Source organism: Lissotriton vulgaris, chromosome 11 (genome assembly GCF_964263255.1).
Source record: "Lissotriton vulgaris chromosome 11, aLisVul1.2, whole genome shotgun sequence".
Taxonomy (NCBI): Eukaryota; Metazoa; Chordata; class Amphibia; order Caudata; family Salamandridae; genus Lissotriton; species Lissotriton vulgaris.
Window position 1 is genome coordinate 146,048,702 of NC_141699.1, and position 18,654 is coordinate 146,067,355.

At 41.4% G+C, this 18,654-nt stretch overlaps 1 protein-coding gene across 13 annotated transcripts in view; it reads left to right on the top strand.

The window, feature by feature from the left end:
- CLIP1 (CAP-Gly domain containing linker protein 1) overlaps positions 1–18,654 on the top strand; it is an 804,228-nt gene that overhangs the window by 598,808 nt on the left and 186,766 nt on the right. For all 13 annotated transcript variants that reach the window (XM_086942960.1, XM_086942953.1, XM_086942958.1 and 10 more), the window contains one exon: positions 14,790–14,910. In XM_086942960.1, the coding sequence (XP_086799086.1) occupies positions 14,790–14,910 (121 nt within the window). The remainder of the gene's footprint in view (positions 1–14,789; positions 14,911–18,654) is intronic.

Consider the following 18,654-nt stretch of genomic DNA (forward strand, 5'->3'; position numbering starts at 1 on the left):
GGCTGCAGCAGCACATTGTTCCCCTGACGCGTTTCGGCGGAATGCCTTGTTAACAGGTACGTTACAACGAAGCCAAGTCCCAGGCGTTTAAATACTAATCATATCACGTGCTTGTATGCTCTTGTACCACCTTTCCCAACATGCAGTTAATTTTAGCAGTGTAATGTCTGTTATGCCTCAATAGGGTCTTTCACTGCTAAAATAATCTTGATATCCAAATTCATACACAAGCTTTTTTCTAAATATTCATCAGAAGCAACTTGTGCATGCCATTTCATTTTCTGCTGGTGCTAAATATTTCATCTTAGCAGTGTTATGTCTGTTATGCCACAATAGCATCTTTCACCGCATGTTGGGAAAGGTAATACAAGGGCACACAAGCATGTGATATGATTTTTTTTGTTTTAAATGCTTCCGAATACGGAGTGTATGAAGTTGGGAAGAACTCCGAAGACTGTCTGAAAGGTGCTTTACAGTCCAGAACCTATGGTCTTAAATAGGTGTACTATACCCATCGTATCAGACATGTTAAAGATATGTTGTACCATTTCGTACAAGTGCCAGTATCTCAGGGGCACGGTTTTCTGTAAAAGCATGTCTTTCATTCGGCTCAGAGCATCAAACTGTATAGAGGAAACATTCAACTAAGCCCATAACGGCGCCTCCCTGACTGTATGGGATGGTGGAAACAATACTTGCATACAGCAAGTAACCCTGGAGCTTACAGTGACAAGATATGTGATGCCTGGGAGCATCCCACAACAACCTTGATCATTCAGCATCAAGTATTTCCCATTTGATAGCGACCTGAACACCGGATTAATCACGGCAGCTGGGGACCCTTTCAAGTGACAGGATAAGTTTGCAACAGACCCATTACAGGCCCTTGAAGCATGATGTCCTGGCATATGAGAGATCCACTTAAGGAGTTCTCGCAGTTTGTACTGCTTAGAAACACTTCCATATCCCCACTCCTGCATCAAAATCTGTAAATCCAATCCTAAGATTCCTTGATGAATTCCCTACCCATCGCCTAATATCTGCCCGCCTTGTTCTAGGCAATACTGAAACTAGAAAGTTGTGACTGGTAATGTCTTATGGCCATGGATTAATCATTCTGTGGATGGTAACTCTGCCACAGTAAAAGGTCATTGGCCCTGTTTTTCAATACGCAGCATTGTATATTTCCCTCTGTTCACCATGAGATGATGTATGAGGTTTCAGGATCAAGTTCTCTTTTGATACTGCAGAGCATTTTTGGAGTTTCCATTTATTAGTAACCAAAAGACAATCACTAGGCCAATCCAGTACTGAAAAAAACTGTATTCCAGGTTTTATCCAGAGCAGGAGCCAAGTTGATACTAAGAAAGTCTTGGTCAGAAAAAAGTACAAGTCACGAATTTGTTGCTTACAGGAAACTGGAGTTGATGTTATTTTCGGTTCACTGGGATCCAGAGAGAATGTATCAAAGTCGATGAAGTAGCCAGATGCAGTTCGAACTATTTTAGTTTTGTTGTACTAGCAGATGTCTCTTGTAGAGGCATATTGATGTAGACATCGGTGTTAGGCCGAATTGAAATGTGTCTTTCATTTGTGTTTTGAAGTTCTGTTTCAAGAGGAACGAATTCCATTTCATTATTGGAAATTCCACCATTTTGTATTGGTGACTCTTCAAATGTTATGAGTGTTTCTGTCTAAACTTCCTTAAAGGTAGCGAGAGGAGAGCGTGGGCTACCCAGGAGCCCAGGAGGCCTACTATTCATCATCAGCCACATAGTGTAGTTTGATCAGATCATTGGAGACAAATCTCTTTTCTTTTTTTCCGGCAAGAGGCTGAAGAAGTACTGTTCTTGTTCCTTCGACAACCAGGACAGGTATAGGCTTTCTGTATGATGGAAATCACAATTTGGAAGTGACCAGGGACTAAGACTACTCTGATTCCTTTCCCACAATATAAATCTCACTCGACAGAGAAGTATTACAAACAGTATCCTATCCCCTGGGATCCAAGATAGACAGGCGCTACAATTCATGTAGCTATACACATGGGAAGGGTAAATCTCATAGCTCGTCTTTATGGGGAACACATTTCCCTTCTCTAAGTTGTCATGTTTTTCTATGTGTTTTTTTGTGTGTGCTGTCACTTTTTCTCGCTTTTCCTACCCTCACCACTGTTCTTCATTAAAGAAAACTCATTGCGCTCCATCCAAAGTGTTGGTCTGCACCTGGATGTATGATGCGGCCCTATGATGAAGCATGACATTGCAACGTGTGTGAGGGCAGTATTAAGATATTTATTGTCTTCCCCTTGTTTGTCTTGGGTCTGGGTTGATATGAGATTTACCATTCCCATGTGTATAGCTAAATGAATTGTAGCACCTGTCTATCTTGGATCCCAGGGGATAGGATACTTTCTGTATGATGGCCCATATTCTTTCTTGTCTTTAATCTTTTCTCTGACCAGATCCCCAACTTTAGGGATCCAGGCAGGTCTTGCTGTGACTCATTTGACATCCCCAGTGGTGGTGCGTTTTACTTGCACGTTGCTTTGCAGTGCCCGGAATTCATTGAGATCTTGTAAAACTGCCAAACGTTTATTGATGTCAAATGGTTTTTCATCCGGTACTGTGCTTTCATTATCGAGATCAGGTACCCACATTCTTGTCCCAAAAAGGACCTCGTAAGGAGTGACACCTCCTAGATAAATTTTTGTCACGTTATTAAGTGCTTGTTGGACCCCGTATAAGTGATTGGCCCAACTACCACCCGAACCTAATACTCTCGCTGTTAAAGATTGCTTTAGGTCCCAGTTTTTCCTCTCCACAACCGAATTGCCCTCTGAATGGTACGGAGAGGAGTACCGCAGTGCAACATCCAGACTTCCCATTGCATCCTTGTAAGACCTGGAGCTAAACACTGGGCCACGTCGGAGTCTAATGTGCCAACTGCGTATGTCCCTATAAAGACTCCCAAATCTTTTCAAGCAGTTCGAGCGTCAGCCGTGTGCTGAGGCCATACCCATAGTAATCTAGAGCATGAATCCACTGCCACCAAGAAGTACTTGTAAGCCCCATCTGATTGTAGGGGGCCGCAGTGGTCCAAATAGACACAAGTGAGTTGTCTGTCTGATATTAATAGTGGTGTGTGTGCTGGACGTGCCACGGTTGCGGACAGATGCGCATTTTAAAACAAAATATTTTGTCTGTTTAGTTAAACCGGCCCACCCATAGCGCTCTTTCAGAAATTAAACTGTGGCTGTAACTCCTGCGTGTGCAGAACCGAGACCTTAGTGTGCAGCTAGTATTAAACCTAATCTGCGATCCATGTTTGGTATTACTCTATCCCCCACTCCTGGAATTTGAGCATACGGAATGTTATTGGCATCTAACTTGTAGGAGTACTTGAGTGGAAAACATTTCAGTAAGGCTGTGCTGTCTTGGCGTGAAGCAATGACAGCTACCATTACCTGTCCGTCTATTCTCGTTTTCGAACAAGCGATTGCAGCTACGGAAGCAGTACATACTGCCCCTTTTGCGGCTTCATTGGCCAATGAATTCCCTTCAACGTGAACGCCATCACATTGATGACTCAGCATGTGTATCAGATGAGCTCCTGGTAGTTCGTTCTTCAACTCGGCTGCCTGTTCCCATAGCATTTTATGCTTAATTGTGCAACCTTTCGAGTCTTTAAATCCATTTTGACTCCAGTAGTGAAGATATTCATTGTAAGACTGGACACAGTAAAAAGAATCGCACACTATCAGTTTGGGGAATTCTCGATCCGTATTTATAAGTGCCAATAATAGGGCTTTTAGTTCTGCCAGCTGTGCCGTGCAGTCTCCTAAAGACTGTCTTCGTATCGCTAGAATGGAACTTACCGTCCTGCATATGACCTTTTACAATTGCACATGCGGCGCTGTATAGTTGTTTACTTCCTTTGGCTGATTGAGCAGATCTGTCTGTGTGAATAATATATTCATACTGATCTAGAGGCATTATTTCATTTGGGAGAGCATATTATTGTTCATATTGCAGAAATGCTTGTGTTTTTAGACTAGGGTTGTATCTGTATTCTACATCCGTTTCAGTGAGAGAATTAGCCCATTGTTTCCATCTCGGTGTAAGGCTTTAGCATTAGGAACGCTTGACTTTGTAGCAGCCTCTAAGTCTTGTACCGGAGTTACGACAATGATTTGTTTTCCCTGAGCCAGTGCTGTTTCTCTCACTATTAAATCGTAGAAAGGTTTTACTTTTCCTGTGTAATCTAAAATTTAGGAATTACAATATGGATTGCAAGTTTTTCAAGGATTTTGGGGGTGGAAGCAGCACTCCTTTTTCTAAAAAGTTAGCTGCAAGGCTTTTCTCTTCACTTGATAACTCACATCCCAAAGATAGGCCCTTGAGGTGCGCTATTTTAGATTTTTTAAAGTTACATTTGAAGCCCTAAGAGGCGAACCCCAAAATGATGTTGCTCACTCTGGTAAGTGATCCTGTAAATCATCATCCATCACATAAATATCTACCTAGGACAATGCTTCTTATCCAAATTCTGAAGTAACTCCTTTACCGTAGCGGAAAACAACCCAGGGCTATAGTATAACCTTGGGGGAATGACCAAATTGACTCTGCGAACCTACAGCTGTAAATGCTGTGAAAAACCTGCTTTCAGGTACTATATTTTGGCAGAAAACTCCATTTGAGATATCTAGTGTTTTGTATTTTTTTCCACACAATGTTATTCATTAATGCGGCACTGTGCATTTTTTGTACTGCAAATGTTTTTGTGCGTGTGTTCAGATGTCTGATGTCTAAAACTAGACAGTATGAATTATCGGGTTTCATTACGGGTAACAAAGGATTATTCATTGAAGGGGTGCAAGTTTCAATCACACCTTGGAATTCAAGTTGATCTAAGATCTCCCTGACCTGTTTTTTTTCTTCTTATTTTATTGGGTACTGTCTCTGTGGAGTTGTTTTTACTGGGATTACATGGTGATGTGACTCCGCATCCCACCTAATATGGTTGAGAAATAGGTTTGAGCAAGTGCTACCGCCCACTACTGCGCGAATGTGTGTTTTAAGTATATTGGAACAAGGTCGGAAAAAGCCGGTAAAATTACTGTTTCTCCCTTTGGGCATTCCATAACAATTTCAGGCGGCCAATTTTTTACAACTAAAAGAATGTCATAGCCAAAAGTCAGACGTTAATTTTTCTTGGGTTGTCCCCCCTCCATTTGGAGTGTTATTTCATGTGACCTATGTGGGACACTTACCCTTGTATCAGGTGTTTTCACTGTAATATGCTCATTCAACTCCGCTGTCAGCAGAAATTCCATCAGGTTCTGGCGGGCTATTGTTAAGTCTGCTGTGCTGTCTAGCATCGTTAGAGACCATTCCCTGTTCAGAAGTTGAGTCTTCAGAATTCTGGGCATGTCTTACTTTGAGACCTGCTACTTCCTTCTTTTTAAATTGAGGTTTTTATTTTAGCTTCTCTTCTTTTTTGGAAGTATAGTCTGAAGTGCGTGGCGTGTCTCTGTACTTCGTACGCTTTTCTTGTCTGTGTTCTGACCGTCCTTTCCTCTCGGAGTTTTTTGATGAACCGTGAAAGGAATGAGAGGATTGTGTATCAGTAGCCTGATACCTGTCAGGTTTTTTAATGTTATCACGATTCCTAAGGTTGTACCTCCTTTCAGAGGGCTCCTCTTGACGAGATGCACCCTGGATTATGAGCTATTCTCTCTATACTTTTGATTTATATTGTTATTATCCCATTTCTTCTTGGTAGAATCAGGTGCCTGCTTTTTGTTATTCTTTTTAGGACCACCGTTCATTTGACGTTTTGTTGCTCTAGCTCCCAAACTATTTCTACCTAAGCACAGGTGTCTTTAATAAATTTAGGTAATTCACGTTCCTGTTGTAAAGGAGGAAAATCCCTTAGGCGTTGGCGTATTGCCACTGCTGCTGCAGCATTCCTCTTAATGTTAGCTAGTATGATCGCTGATACTTGGACAAAATTACCTAATAATTTCATCCCTAAGTTCAGAGCAGGTTCTGCTACATACTCATTCTGTATTTGTCTTAATACATCTGGTATTACTGCTAACAAAGGATACCATGATTTCTGGTATATATGGCAGTGAAAACTGTGCCCCAAGTGGTAGAATCCTCTATCTGGGGAGCTATCCCCATTGGCAAGCAGATTGGTAGTATTATGTGTTTTGCTTGAGGGCTTGTCTGAGGAAATACTGCCTCTAGCTGTGTTGTTTTCTGAGCTATCCAGAATGGCATTTGCTCACGTTTAGTGGTCATTATACTCATAATTATGTGTAGCGTTTATGGTGTTATTTTATTTGTAGATCCCTGGATGTGCCGGGTAGGCAGTTAGGAATCGCCAAGTTGCTCCATCTCTTCTGACCAAACAGAGTCTCACTTTTTCTTTTGTATGTGGGAGGGCGCCTTTGAACCAGTTTATGTGCTCCTGGTAGGTGAGCAGAACTTCAATGTCCTCATACGGACAGTATTCATTTGATGTTTCATCTTCAAAGTAAGAATGAAATGTATGTGATTGTGCGTCTGCTTGTGGGAATTTAACTCATGAATAGAATACCTCTGTTCTATATGATTTGTGTGCCTCAGTCACGAATGTTACTGTCCCACCCCTAGCTGTGACTCCATAGTCTGCTGGTTTTGGATTAAGGGCAATTCTAACATTTTCTGAAATGTTTGATTTCCCCTCCTTATTCTTCCTCCCTAGCTGCAGCGCGTTATGCTTGCACAGCAGCGCCTTCGTTCGCCATTATTTTGAAGAAGGAAAAAATGTTAAGGAAACTGAGATAAGGTTTAATGCAAAATAGGAACTGTTTGTCCTTCAAGCTTGATAAATGTACAGCCAATACGTAGGATATGCAGACTCAGCTGTGGTGGATAGTTCCCATCCCACTCCAGACCTCTCTGGGGAAATGTGAGTAGGGGTCTCTGAGAATCGCACGACTGAACTACTCAGATTTGACCGTTAAAAAAGTACCAAACCAACGCTGGCAGTGCCATGCCGTGTAGTTCCTTTAAAGCTGTATAAGATATGCACGTTTAGACAGCGTGCACTGTAGGATTGGTGTCCAGACTGATTCTAGACACCCCCACCAGGTATGTTAGCCTGTATACCAGCTAGCTCACAGTGCCACTAGAAACCCCTCTTACCAAGGAGAGAATAGTTCTTGACAACTATCGAACATGACAACTCTGTCCCATCAGGGATCGTGGAAACCATGCATTATGTTTCGCTCAGTCACTCGTGCTCACTTTGTCACAGAGAGATGCACAGAATAAACAGTGGGGACATTTCTCAATAAGCATTTATTGAACCTGCTTCATTCTACAGTAAAATAGGTGTGCTGAAACAACCATAAGACAGTAACATATAAATGCTTATAAGCATCAACAGAGTGAAAGGATGGTACATTTCTACCTCAGTGCTAAAACAATGAATACATGCAGGTAAAAATACATGACCGTAAAATGCATACTCCTACGATGCGATCCCAACTAGATACCTAAGTGTACCTAGCATGTATGTAGGTGTAGAGCCAAGAATCCATCTAGGATAAAATCAACCTCATTAACAGAAGTGAGAGACTGTAGGACCCTGCCTTGGTCTCGAGATGGACACCCGGCGAGGGATGTCAGACCACGGTGAGCTGAAGGGTCTGTGTGCAGGAACCTCAGCATCTTGTGTCAGCATGGAAGTCCTTTTCTCCTCTGCCTGCCTCTCTCAGCAAGATATGGTGTTTATATACCCAAAGTGATACCCTCTGGGTTCTATCTTGCTGTGTCATGTCGGACTTAGGATGATGGAAGGAATGACCCTTATACATAATCATGCAGGAGATGATAGTCCTGCTGAGTTTCCAAAAATCCTCAGGCATAATGGATGAGGCTAGTTTTTCAGGGAAAACCCCACATCCTGGAAGAAGAACTGTAACTAGGTAAAAGGTCAATCCCAGGAACTGTTATGTAGTGTAATGGTAGGGGAGAAATAGGATAAAGGTTGAGTTGCTACTTGTGCCTATATTGGGGTCCCTATATGAAACATAACAACTGCTAAGATTAACTGCATGTTAGGAAAGGTAGTACAAGAGCACACAAGCGTGTCATATTAGTATTTAAACACCTGGGACTTGGCTTAGTTGTAACGTACCTGTGAACAAGGCATTCCACCGAAACGTGTCGGGGGAACAGCGAGCTTCTGCATCCTGTGTGAATTTACAATAAGTGCTACTATTTCCAGATTTGGGCAATGGCATTTTTTGTGGATATATATGAATAATACCCGCCATTCGCGCTATTAGCATAAAGATTGTACAAATATTGTAAGTGCTTGTTATTCTGATTCAAGCACGTGAATGGGAAACATCCTTTACAACGCAACTTTTACCACGCAGTGCTTTTACATCGCAAACCATTACATTGCATTGCGCTGGGGGCGCTCTAGGATAGGGAATAGATTTAATTTACTATCAAACACCTTCCCTACTATCCACGGGGACTGGAGTTGGAATAGTAAATTAAACTATTCACTATCCAGCACCCCTCAACACTAATCGTTGTAAAGGCATGCGTTGTAAAACTTGTGATGTAAAAGCATGCGTGGTAAAAGCATGCGTTGTGATGTCATACATCCAAGTGAATCTATGAAAGAACCAATACTGGAGAAGAAAAGAAATTACTTACCTGTAACTGTAGTTCTCCAGTATTGTTATCTTTCTTCGATTCACATGCAACCCACCCGCCTCCCCTTAGAGGCTCCCCTTATTGCAATGGGATTACTTTTCACACTAGTGCTTGAAAAGCTGAGGGACTTAACCTTTGTAGGGAGTGTTCTAGGGGGTGCTGCTGCCTGTTTGATTCCTTTTAAAGGATATGGATAGGTTATTAAAGTGATTTTTTCATTCCTATTATAGGCTAAGATAATGTTATGCACTGCTTCATTATGGTACTGTGGGACTCCCACCTCGACGACGGGGAATGATTCAAGCATGTGAATCTATGAAAGATACCAATACAGGATAACTATAGTTACAGCTAAGTAACTTATTTTCTTATGAAGAAAGCATACTCACAAAATTCTAATAAAATGTCAGGAATTTGAAAGGAGAATCCAGTCTAGAAAAAATAAATAGGGGTAGGAACGTATTATAATCCTACAGATTAAGGAAGATGTGAGAGGAGAAACGCTCCCAGAGATTGAATTCCCCTTCCTCCAAATATAAAGGACTGAAGAAAAGACTTGAAGCCTGACTAAATTTGAAGCAGGTATTAAGACTGGCCGTAAACACTGTGTAACCTACAATATGATTAAATTCAAATTCAAAAAAAGCTTTTTTCGATACAAACTTTGATATCATAAAAGCATACATTCGTTAAAAAAAGGAATAGATGCACAAAACAAATATTAGTCAGAAAAAGCCAGTACATTATCCTTTTAGAAGAAACAGGGGAGATGTCAAAAGTTCATTTACACATATATATTCAATCAAAGTTATAAACATTTTATCCTTAAAATCTTGTGAGTTTTAAAAGTTTCTTAAAAAACCATAAACCATATAAACAGTTTATATATTTACATCGAATTCCTAATTTTTACCAAAAGTTTCAGAAATTTAGCTAAAATATAGATCACTTCCAAGGTTTCCAACCTTTGTAGTCTAATGAACGCATCTCTACATGATTGGAGACCCCACTCCCTAAGAATTGGTTTAAGAAGGATCTTTCTAGGAACCTGATAAAACTTACAAAATAAAGTGCAGTGCAGATTAGATTGAGGAACAAGATCATCACAGGGACATGGAAGCATTTCTCTCGACCAGTCATTACAATTTGGAAATGTAATTAAACGGAAAAAAAGAGCCTAATCTGAACCTTGAGAGAAGTATTCTGGCGTAGGAATTAGTGTCACTAACTAGGTACAGTTGCAGACCTTGTTCCGTTATAATTTGTTGGTAGGCTAGGACTGATTTTTTCACTTTTTCAGTAGTCCATCTTTTGTTCGCAAGATGGTCCATAGCCATTTTAGGTAACACTTTCCTTGATATTGTTTCCATGCTAGTTGGATTTTTTAAAAACTCAGGGTGACCAATATCGTTCAGCATTTTTTCCACCACGCGCTGCCATTTAATACGCTTTACACCATCAAGTTGTAGACAGTCAGATATGGTATTACGATTAAAGGCTGTCTCTGGGGTTATATAAGCTAAATGTCCAAGTAGGAATCATTCACAATATAAATTTATACTTTCAACAGTGTCATAACAATGATCACTAAATTGAAGAGGGTAACCAAAGGGTTTCAGCAACAGCAGACAATAAATAGTATCAAAAATATATATTTATTATTTGCTTTTCAATTATAAACTTTTTTTGTTTTACAGTTTTTCAAGAAAAGAGTCCGGCAACATTAAACCACCAAAATATTATCTCAAGAATCATATGGTGGCATATAAACACCTTTACCACATAGTGTGGACACACTGAAGGACCACATGCACGTTATTATATATGCAGCCTAATTCACAAATTATAAATTCAAGTGAATTATACAGTATGGTTGTATAAAAGGTGTTAGGCGTCGACGTTTCGGTCCAAGTAGGCCATAAAGATCCGGAGGACCATCTTCAGGACAAAAGAAGTTGCACAGGGGTATCTGTGTATTAAATAGTGCTTGCAAAGTCAACAAAAACGCCTCACAGGTCGTTATCTGGCAGCCGCCACAAGTTCAAAAGACGCCGGCTCTCAAGAGTCCGTGTGTCTTCTCCGTGAGTGAACGCGGAAGCCTTCCATTTCCGCGTCTGACGTATATAACGTTAGGCGCCAGGACGTCAGTTCCATGGATTATCTAGGCCGCCTTTTGAACTTGTGGCGGCTGCCAGATAACGACGATACTGTATAATTCACTTGAATATATAATTTGTGAATTAGGCTGCATATATAATAACGTGCATGTGGTCCTTCAGTGTGTCCACACTATGTGGTAAAGGTGTTTATATGCCACCATATGATTCTTGAGATAATATTTTGGTGGTTTAATGTTGCCGGACTCTTTTCTTGAAAAACTGTAAAACAAAAAAAGTTTATAATTGAAAAGCAAATAATAAATATATATTTTTGATACTATTTATTGTCTGCTGTTGCTGAAACCCTTTGGTTACCCTCTTCAATTTAGTGATCATTGTTATGACACTGTTGAAAGTATAAATTTATATTGTGAATGATTCCTACTTGGACATTTAGCTTATATAATTTACATTACCCAGTCCCGGTGGGATTATTGGGTGGCTCTGTTCTAATACTATTGTCTCTGGGGTTAGCCATAGCTTATGCCATAACAGAATGGGCTCAGTCAGTATAATGTCAGAGATATAGGAGAGGCCTAGTTCAATGTGTATAAAGTAGTTAGGTGTTGATTTAGGAACCCCCAGGAGGTATCGGAGGAAGCGATTTTCAGTTTGTTGAATAGAAGTTGGTGAATCAATCCCCCAGATACCGGAACCATAGATGGCCGTTGCAACACATTTTGCCTTATAAATAACAATCAACTCCTTAACGGGTCTACCCCCAATTTTAATGGCAAAATTCTGCAATGCTCCAATCGCTTTAGAAAATGCTAATCTTCTGGCTTTGATTGCAGTTTGCCAGGAGCATTTCCTGTGAAAAGAGATTCCAAGATAGGGAAATTGATCTATTGTCTCTATCTTTCTGCCTTCTATAAAAATAGGGCAGGGTATTTTCTTTGTGCCTTGTCGACAAGACATGGAAAAGGTTTTTGAAATATTAACCTGAAGTCCCTTTTCCCTCATAAAAAGTGTAAACTTTGAGACAGCCCTTTGTAGGCCCAAGCTGGTCCGGGACATAATCGCGGCATCGTCCGCATATAAAAGGATGGGGACGGGGCGGCCCTGGACTAAGAGGTAATCATATTGAAAGCTCTTAAGGTGGTCGCCAATCGCATTTATGTAGAGGGAGAAGAGTAGGGGGGCTAAAATGCCCCCTTCTCACCCCCCTCTTGATAGAAAATCTTGGCGAGCACTCCCCTCGTGAACCGAAACGCACCCTTGCTCCTGCAATATGATTAATATCCTCGTGTTTATGCAATATGAGTTATACAATCAAAAGAAAAATATTTGTTTAAGACTATTTTTGCTGTTGCTATATTTATAATAAGGAAGTCCCCCACTTCCCACTGGTGTATGCCAGTGTCAGAACAGCCTTCCCGTAAGGTGTCTGTTTTAGCCAGAATTGAAAGATCCTAAACACCTGGGTTAAAAGGGCAGTGGGGTTCAATCCTTGTTTATTTGTGCTTCTCTCCCTCCCTTTACAATGGGCAGTAGAAAATGCAAGGCTGTGAATATCAAAATGTATTCGTTTATCTAGTTAACTGCCTTACCATGAAAAGTTTGTCTTTGGTCTTGGCTTAAGTGACAAAGCTAAATCCCTTGATTTACTGCAATTGATGTTGGGTCAGTACGATTATAAAGTACTTAGAGGCATTAGAGAGTCATTGAAGTGTATTTCCTTTCCTTAATACAACACATTCAACTCCAAGCTGTGCCCAGGACACTGGAATTATGCGGCCAGGGAGGGCCAAATTATGACGCAAGGTTGACTAAATTGTGTGACAAGAAAAGACAAATTATGCGGCACGAGGCAAATTTTGTTATTGTAGTACTATATTATTTTCTCATTTTTACACTTGTCAAAACTGTTAGGGCATATGTTGCACCTTATCAGAACCAGTTTAGCACCCAAAGGTAGCAATAAAATACAGAAAGGTGGCCAGTAAATCTTTGTGAAGGCCCTTCCACTGCACAGCAACACGTATCGCTGCATTTTTAGGAACTTTTGGACCTCTTGAGATAGAAGCAATGTTTTTAGTTAGAATCTGCACATTATGCAGCAGAGGATGGATTGTGTGGCAAATGCTGAAAATCCATAATTGTGTGAAAAACACCACAAGTTGCACAATCGCAAAATTCCAGTTTCCCTGTCCATACCCCATTCAAGCTGCATCTGAGACCGGTACACCAGTGCGTTTATGGACACACATTACTTAAAAATGGAACATTGTCTCTAACCTTCTAGTCACCTGCCATGCCGAGTTCAGCACATGGCTGTGTGCTGGCATGGAAATCAAAATACATATTAGAAAAGAGAGCTCAGTACTGAACCGGTCTGTGGGTTACTGTTACAAGATGTCTGATGTTCAATATACAGAACTTTGACTGGGCCTTCAACCTTCCCTCTCCATTACAAAGAGGGTGTCCTAACGACGACTGGAGAATCTTTTGATAGACACGCTACCTCGAAACGTTAGGCGTCCCTACAAATACAAGCTCAAAGTGTTGTGTGCTTTTTTTAAACCTTTAAGTCTGTGCTGTGATACTCTACCTATTCTATTTTAATTTAATTTATAGAGCGAGACATTTCTAATTTGGGTCTGATATTGCCTATGGGGTCCACAGGCACTAATTTTTCCGGCCGGTGGAACCCACCAACACCCATTGTTTGGGACTGGCACTTATTTTTCCTCATTATTCTCACAAAAGGAAAGCAAGAGATTACATACCCAGTTGCATGCTCCCAAATAATCACTATTCTCGCAGTCAGACAGCTGGGCGAGGAAGAAGAAAAAGGAGTTGGATGAAGTTCGAAGTGGACTTTGCTTTCTATGCCTGCCAAGATATCCAAACATATTGAAATAGACGCCACACTCACTTTATCGTGACATGCTTCATCATTGCCGCCTATCTACACCCTAGTAGGTTGGTACCACTATGCCGGACTCTACCAAAAAGATGGGAGTTATTAGATAATGCCTTACCGGATAAGCAGGGAACCAGGCAAACAGGGACAAGTTAAAAATACCGCACGGCATATAGGGTACTACGGTATGGATAAAAAGTGTTATATGGTTTTTATGGACTTTTAGTCTCTATTAACCCTAGTGTGTCTGAGCCAACATGTTTTGGCTAATGCTTGAGACCAACTGGGTCTGTGGTATTTACAATGGTTAAGTTACGTATCCTTGCCTAACTATGCATCCATTCCATGCAGATACGTGAGGCCTAAGGCTATAATCTGAATCGCTATTCCGTTAATGGAGGGTACCCTGTTTCTGGGTTGTCTATCGGTCATGTGTGTCTGACGCATGGTGCCATGCTGTAGTCAGACTGGTGTCAAGGATCCAGCACTGCCCATGCATCTAAGTGTCCCTGCTGCTCAGACTGCTGCTGGCAGACTGACTCCCAGGATGCGAGCGCGTATTGGTAGAATTGGGCAAGTGGCAAGTGCCTTACAGTTGAGGCCACCAAGAAGGGGGGACAAGCAGGAAGAGTCCCCCAACATCAAGACCTCAATTTTGATCATAATCCAGTTTGCCATCCAGAAAAACTCAGTAACCCTCGTGAGCATTGTGAGTTAGATTTAACTTAACATTGAGTTTACATTTTTTTGTTTTGTTGCTTCTGGTCAAAAATAAGGTTTGTTTCCATCATCAGAAGACGTAATTCCTCTTAGGCATTCACCATGAGTACACAAGGGAAGGCATGATACCTTTTTAGACACATTAATTGTTCACTTTTGTCCATTTTCATCTTTTTGCCAAGTTTTCCTCACTACACCGTGGAACATATTAATCACATGGCCTAGATATCTTTTCTTGAGCTGTGAAGCTAATTCTCTCCCCCAGTTTTTCTTCCCTGTCGTGTTTCTATAGTAACCATGCACTCACTGTATTCGCAGGGAAGACCTGATGCTGGCAGCTGCTCAGAAATCCCAGGAGCTCGCAGCACTTCAAGAGGAGAACGTGAAACTTGCTGACGAGCTGGGTCGCAGCAGGGACGAAGTCGCGAGTAACCAAAAGGTGGGTGTCTGCGGCGCGCTCTGGCGAGTTAGGATGCTGGAAGCAACATGTGTGCTCCTACAGCCATCCATGTACTTGGAATGGAAACCAGGATTGGAGATGTGATTTGACAATAATTCTTATGAATCGATCCTGTCTTGTGTGTGGCAATATCAGAAGTTTAAAATACTGGGAGGATGATTTAAAATAGCTCTCAGAACTACTGCATGGTCAGCCTGTGGAGAGCAGGATGCTGGGTGTGTGGTGGAAGACAATCTCATGTGGGACGGAGATGAATCACCCGTAACTAGTTGTTTTCCAGAAAAAACAGTACAGCTGCGAGCATTTAGTTGAGCATTTATACAACCTTTTCATTGCACTCTGTACAGGTTGTTTGAGTGTGTGTCCTTGCATGCATATGTGGCAGCGAGGATAGCCACCATGTGGGGTTGATCTCAAATAACGTGTCTGTGAAAGCCTCGCCAGCAGTGGCTACCCTGCCTGCTGTTAATGAGTGAAATAAAAAAAACACCCGCAGCTGATGTATTTGCAAAGTGGAGCACACTTCATTACCTTTCGCAGTTATCATTTTTTAAAGATATATACATGCATTTTTTCATCATTTCAAAATATCCTTCCTAAAGCATATGCGAGTAAATTCAGTTATGTACTTTTTATTATCTGTATATAGACAGCCCACACTTTTCAGGAGTTCATTTAATGTTATTAGTTTGTACGGCATCTTTTATTGCTGTACTGTACAGATTAAATTGTGTTGTTGGTTGTGGCGTGAAAGCTTTTCCTTTGTAACCCGTCTGGTTCTTTTGGGGATTAAACAGTCCTAGAATAAAGTGTACGGGTTTTATCTGGAGGGGAGCGCAGGTCGCCAGCCCGGGCAGGTGTCACAGAGCCTCGATGGGCCCCGGCTTACACTCGGTGGAGCTAAAAATAGCCCTGCGTGGAGATTGCTTTCGAGATGCTTGTTTCCCCTTTAAGTGGCGATGCTTTTCTGATACAGTTTGAAATGTGTGCTCCTGCTGTACCGGGCGGTCTCTATGGCAACCCCATCTATTTCCGCAAAATTCGGTGACAACTCTTTCTGTGACCTTGATGAGGGTCTCACTCTGGTACATTCAAACGGCCCTGCGAGCTTTTAAAGAAGAGCTCAGTCATTGCAGCCAGTGTTTTTGTTGTGGTTTCGCGGTGTATTTTAGGAAGTGATCCGGAATACACCTTTTTTTGTGGAGAGCCGTAAGGAGCCATTTCATGGGGTGGCGGGTATGGATGTAGACGATGTGAGGCTTCAAACAAACCACGCATCCACTTGAGTGAGTAATTGGCGCCCGGGTTGTGGAATGAGCGCCTCCATTTCACGAGCGCTTGCTTCTGAATGAAAGTCATCGGCTCCGCGGCGTAGCGGGTGCTCTGTTAGCGGCGTTGTCGGCCTGCTACATTCATGCTGCTCTGTGCGGAGACGTGTGCGTGGGCGGAAGGAACAAAAGCTCTCAGAGGGGGTGTGCACTTACCTGCCAGGAGTGACAGGTCTGCTTCCAGCTGCTCGCTGGAGCGGAGCCGGTGGGATCGACCCTTAACGTCACGTGCCACGGGCTTTTGTTCAATAGGTTTTCAGCCTTTCTCGGTGCCCATATCCTCGAGGTTGCATGGGATCATAACTCCCTCGTGCACTGCTCTGGTGAGAAGAAATGCACCAGTGGTCGGTGACTGTCGAAGAGAGTGTTTCTTTGATTGACAGTCTTATTTAATCTGGCACTGACTTCAATTGACAAACTTTATATTTTCTCTCATAAAATAGAACATTTTGGAAGCAAAAAACATCTACAGTGGATTTTACGTTATATTATGTACAGAAATGTGGATACAATTGCACACTTAAATTACTTTGATTCATTTTTAAGAAAAATATATGAAACATAAAATATCGTGCTCAAACAAAGCATTTCTGGTGGCCCGTAGGGGATACCTTTCAAAGAATGTTAACACAAATCAATGTCCCGTAATCCTTATTACTTCACACTATATTATGTAAAACATTTCTGGAGGGCGTTGTGAGATGTAGCGTTAGGCATTTATTCATTTAATAAAGACTCAATTGCGCTTTTTTCTAAAGAGCTTTACAAAATTAATGAAGTTGTACATGAGGAAAAAGTGCATACACTGATTTCCAGTCACTCGGAATAGAGAAAAATACTCCGGAAAATATGCACGTGACATACTTAACCACAAGAAACTGAAAACATGAAATAAGAAAAGCAATGGATTTTTCACAAACATCAAGCATTTGCAAAACAAAAAAAACAACTCCTATTCATTTCCTTATGAATTACTTGATGGGGAAGCAAATCCCACCAATGATTGAAACTGGAAAGCTTTTGTTACCCAACTTGTCTCGATACTCTTCCGTGGTACTTTGTAAAAGTACATTTCCCCTGTACATGAGCAAAAATGATTTGTTTTTCTTGGGCGTCATTTCAGAGCCTCGCGTCCTTCCCAATACATTTGATTCAGCCCCTAAAGGGTGACATGCTGAAGGCTTGGAAGCGCAGTACTTTAGATTGTGCGCGTCCAAAATGAGACTATTTGGATTTCGGATGCTGATCGCATTGCATCTGCCGATTCACATATGCAGACTTGGAATTGATGGGGGGGGGGGGGGGGGGGGTGTTGCTCGTCCCACTGTGAGGACAGAGAGTGCAGTTAATTCTGTGGATAATTCTGGTTCTGAAATGTCACACTTCTCCTGAGTTTGGATACCAGATCTCCAATTCAAAGCTTTGTAGAAAGGTGTGGGGGAAGCCAGCCATTTTAATTGGCTGCAGGGTCAGAACTCCTTAACTACAGTTTCCAATTCTGATGGAAAGGCTTGGGAAATAAGCTACTGTAGCCGAACTGTGGACTGAATAAAAATCATGTAATAAAAAAATGCATTATTGTAAATTGCTTTTCACCAGTTACAGGTTGCCATCATACCAAACTTCTTATGCAGAAACTGGTATATATTGGTTCCAGCGTAATTAAATCACAAAAACTGCATTCTCCCCAAAACATATTTTCAACAGCTGAAAGCTCGAAGGAATTGGTGGGTTGAAAAACCCACCTATGCCAATAATTAGCGTGCTAGTAGACCCCACAGAAAAACAAGTTTCAGAATTTTTGCCAAACTATAAAATTCGTTTTTTTTGTTTTTTGTTTTTTTTAATGCTGTGGCTAAGGGGCAACCCACTTGTACGTTCACCTGAATATGTGGATGCCAGGCACACTTATTTGTAAGAAGGGTTTTGGCTTCCACGTATAAATAATAGCTGCTTCCCACTCTCAGCATCAAGCTATGCTTTTGAACACTCTGCTTGCTCTAGTTCTCTTTTTCTTTGGAGAATAATGTGACCATTGAAGAAGCTAGACAAGTTGTGTATTTTCTAATTCTGTACATATAAACCCCATCGAGACCTGGCTCTTCGGTTCGGTTTTGGATCTCAGTTGCTATGATTGCCTGTCTGGAAGCTGGTGCATAATATTCAGCATGAGAATGCTTTGTTAGAATTTTATTGATTTTCGAAAAAGTTTACATTTCCTCTCAGCCTCCATTGAATTAGTGCTTGACTGTGGAAAAGGGTAACTTTTTAAAATTTTCTACTTGTGTCCACGGAGTATGGGGATTCCAGACGAGCATGAGTAAACATAGTACTGGTTACCAACTGTGCATAATCACGGCACCCCCATATTATCCTTTAGACACATTTAAAGCTT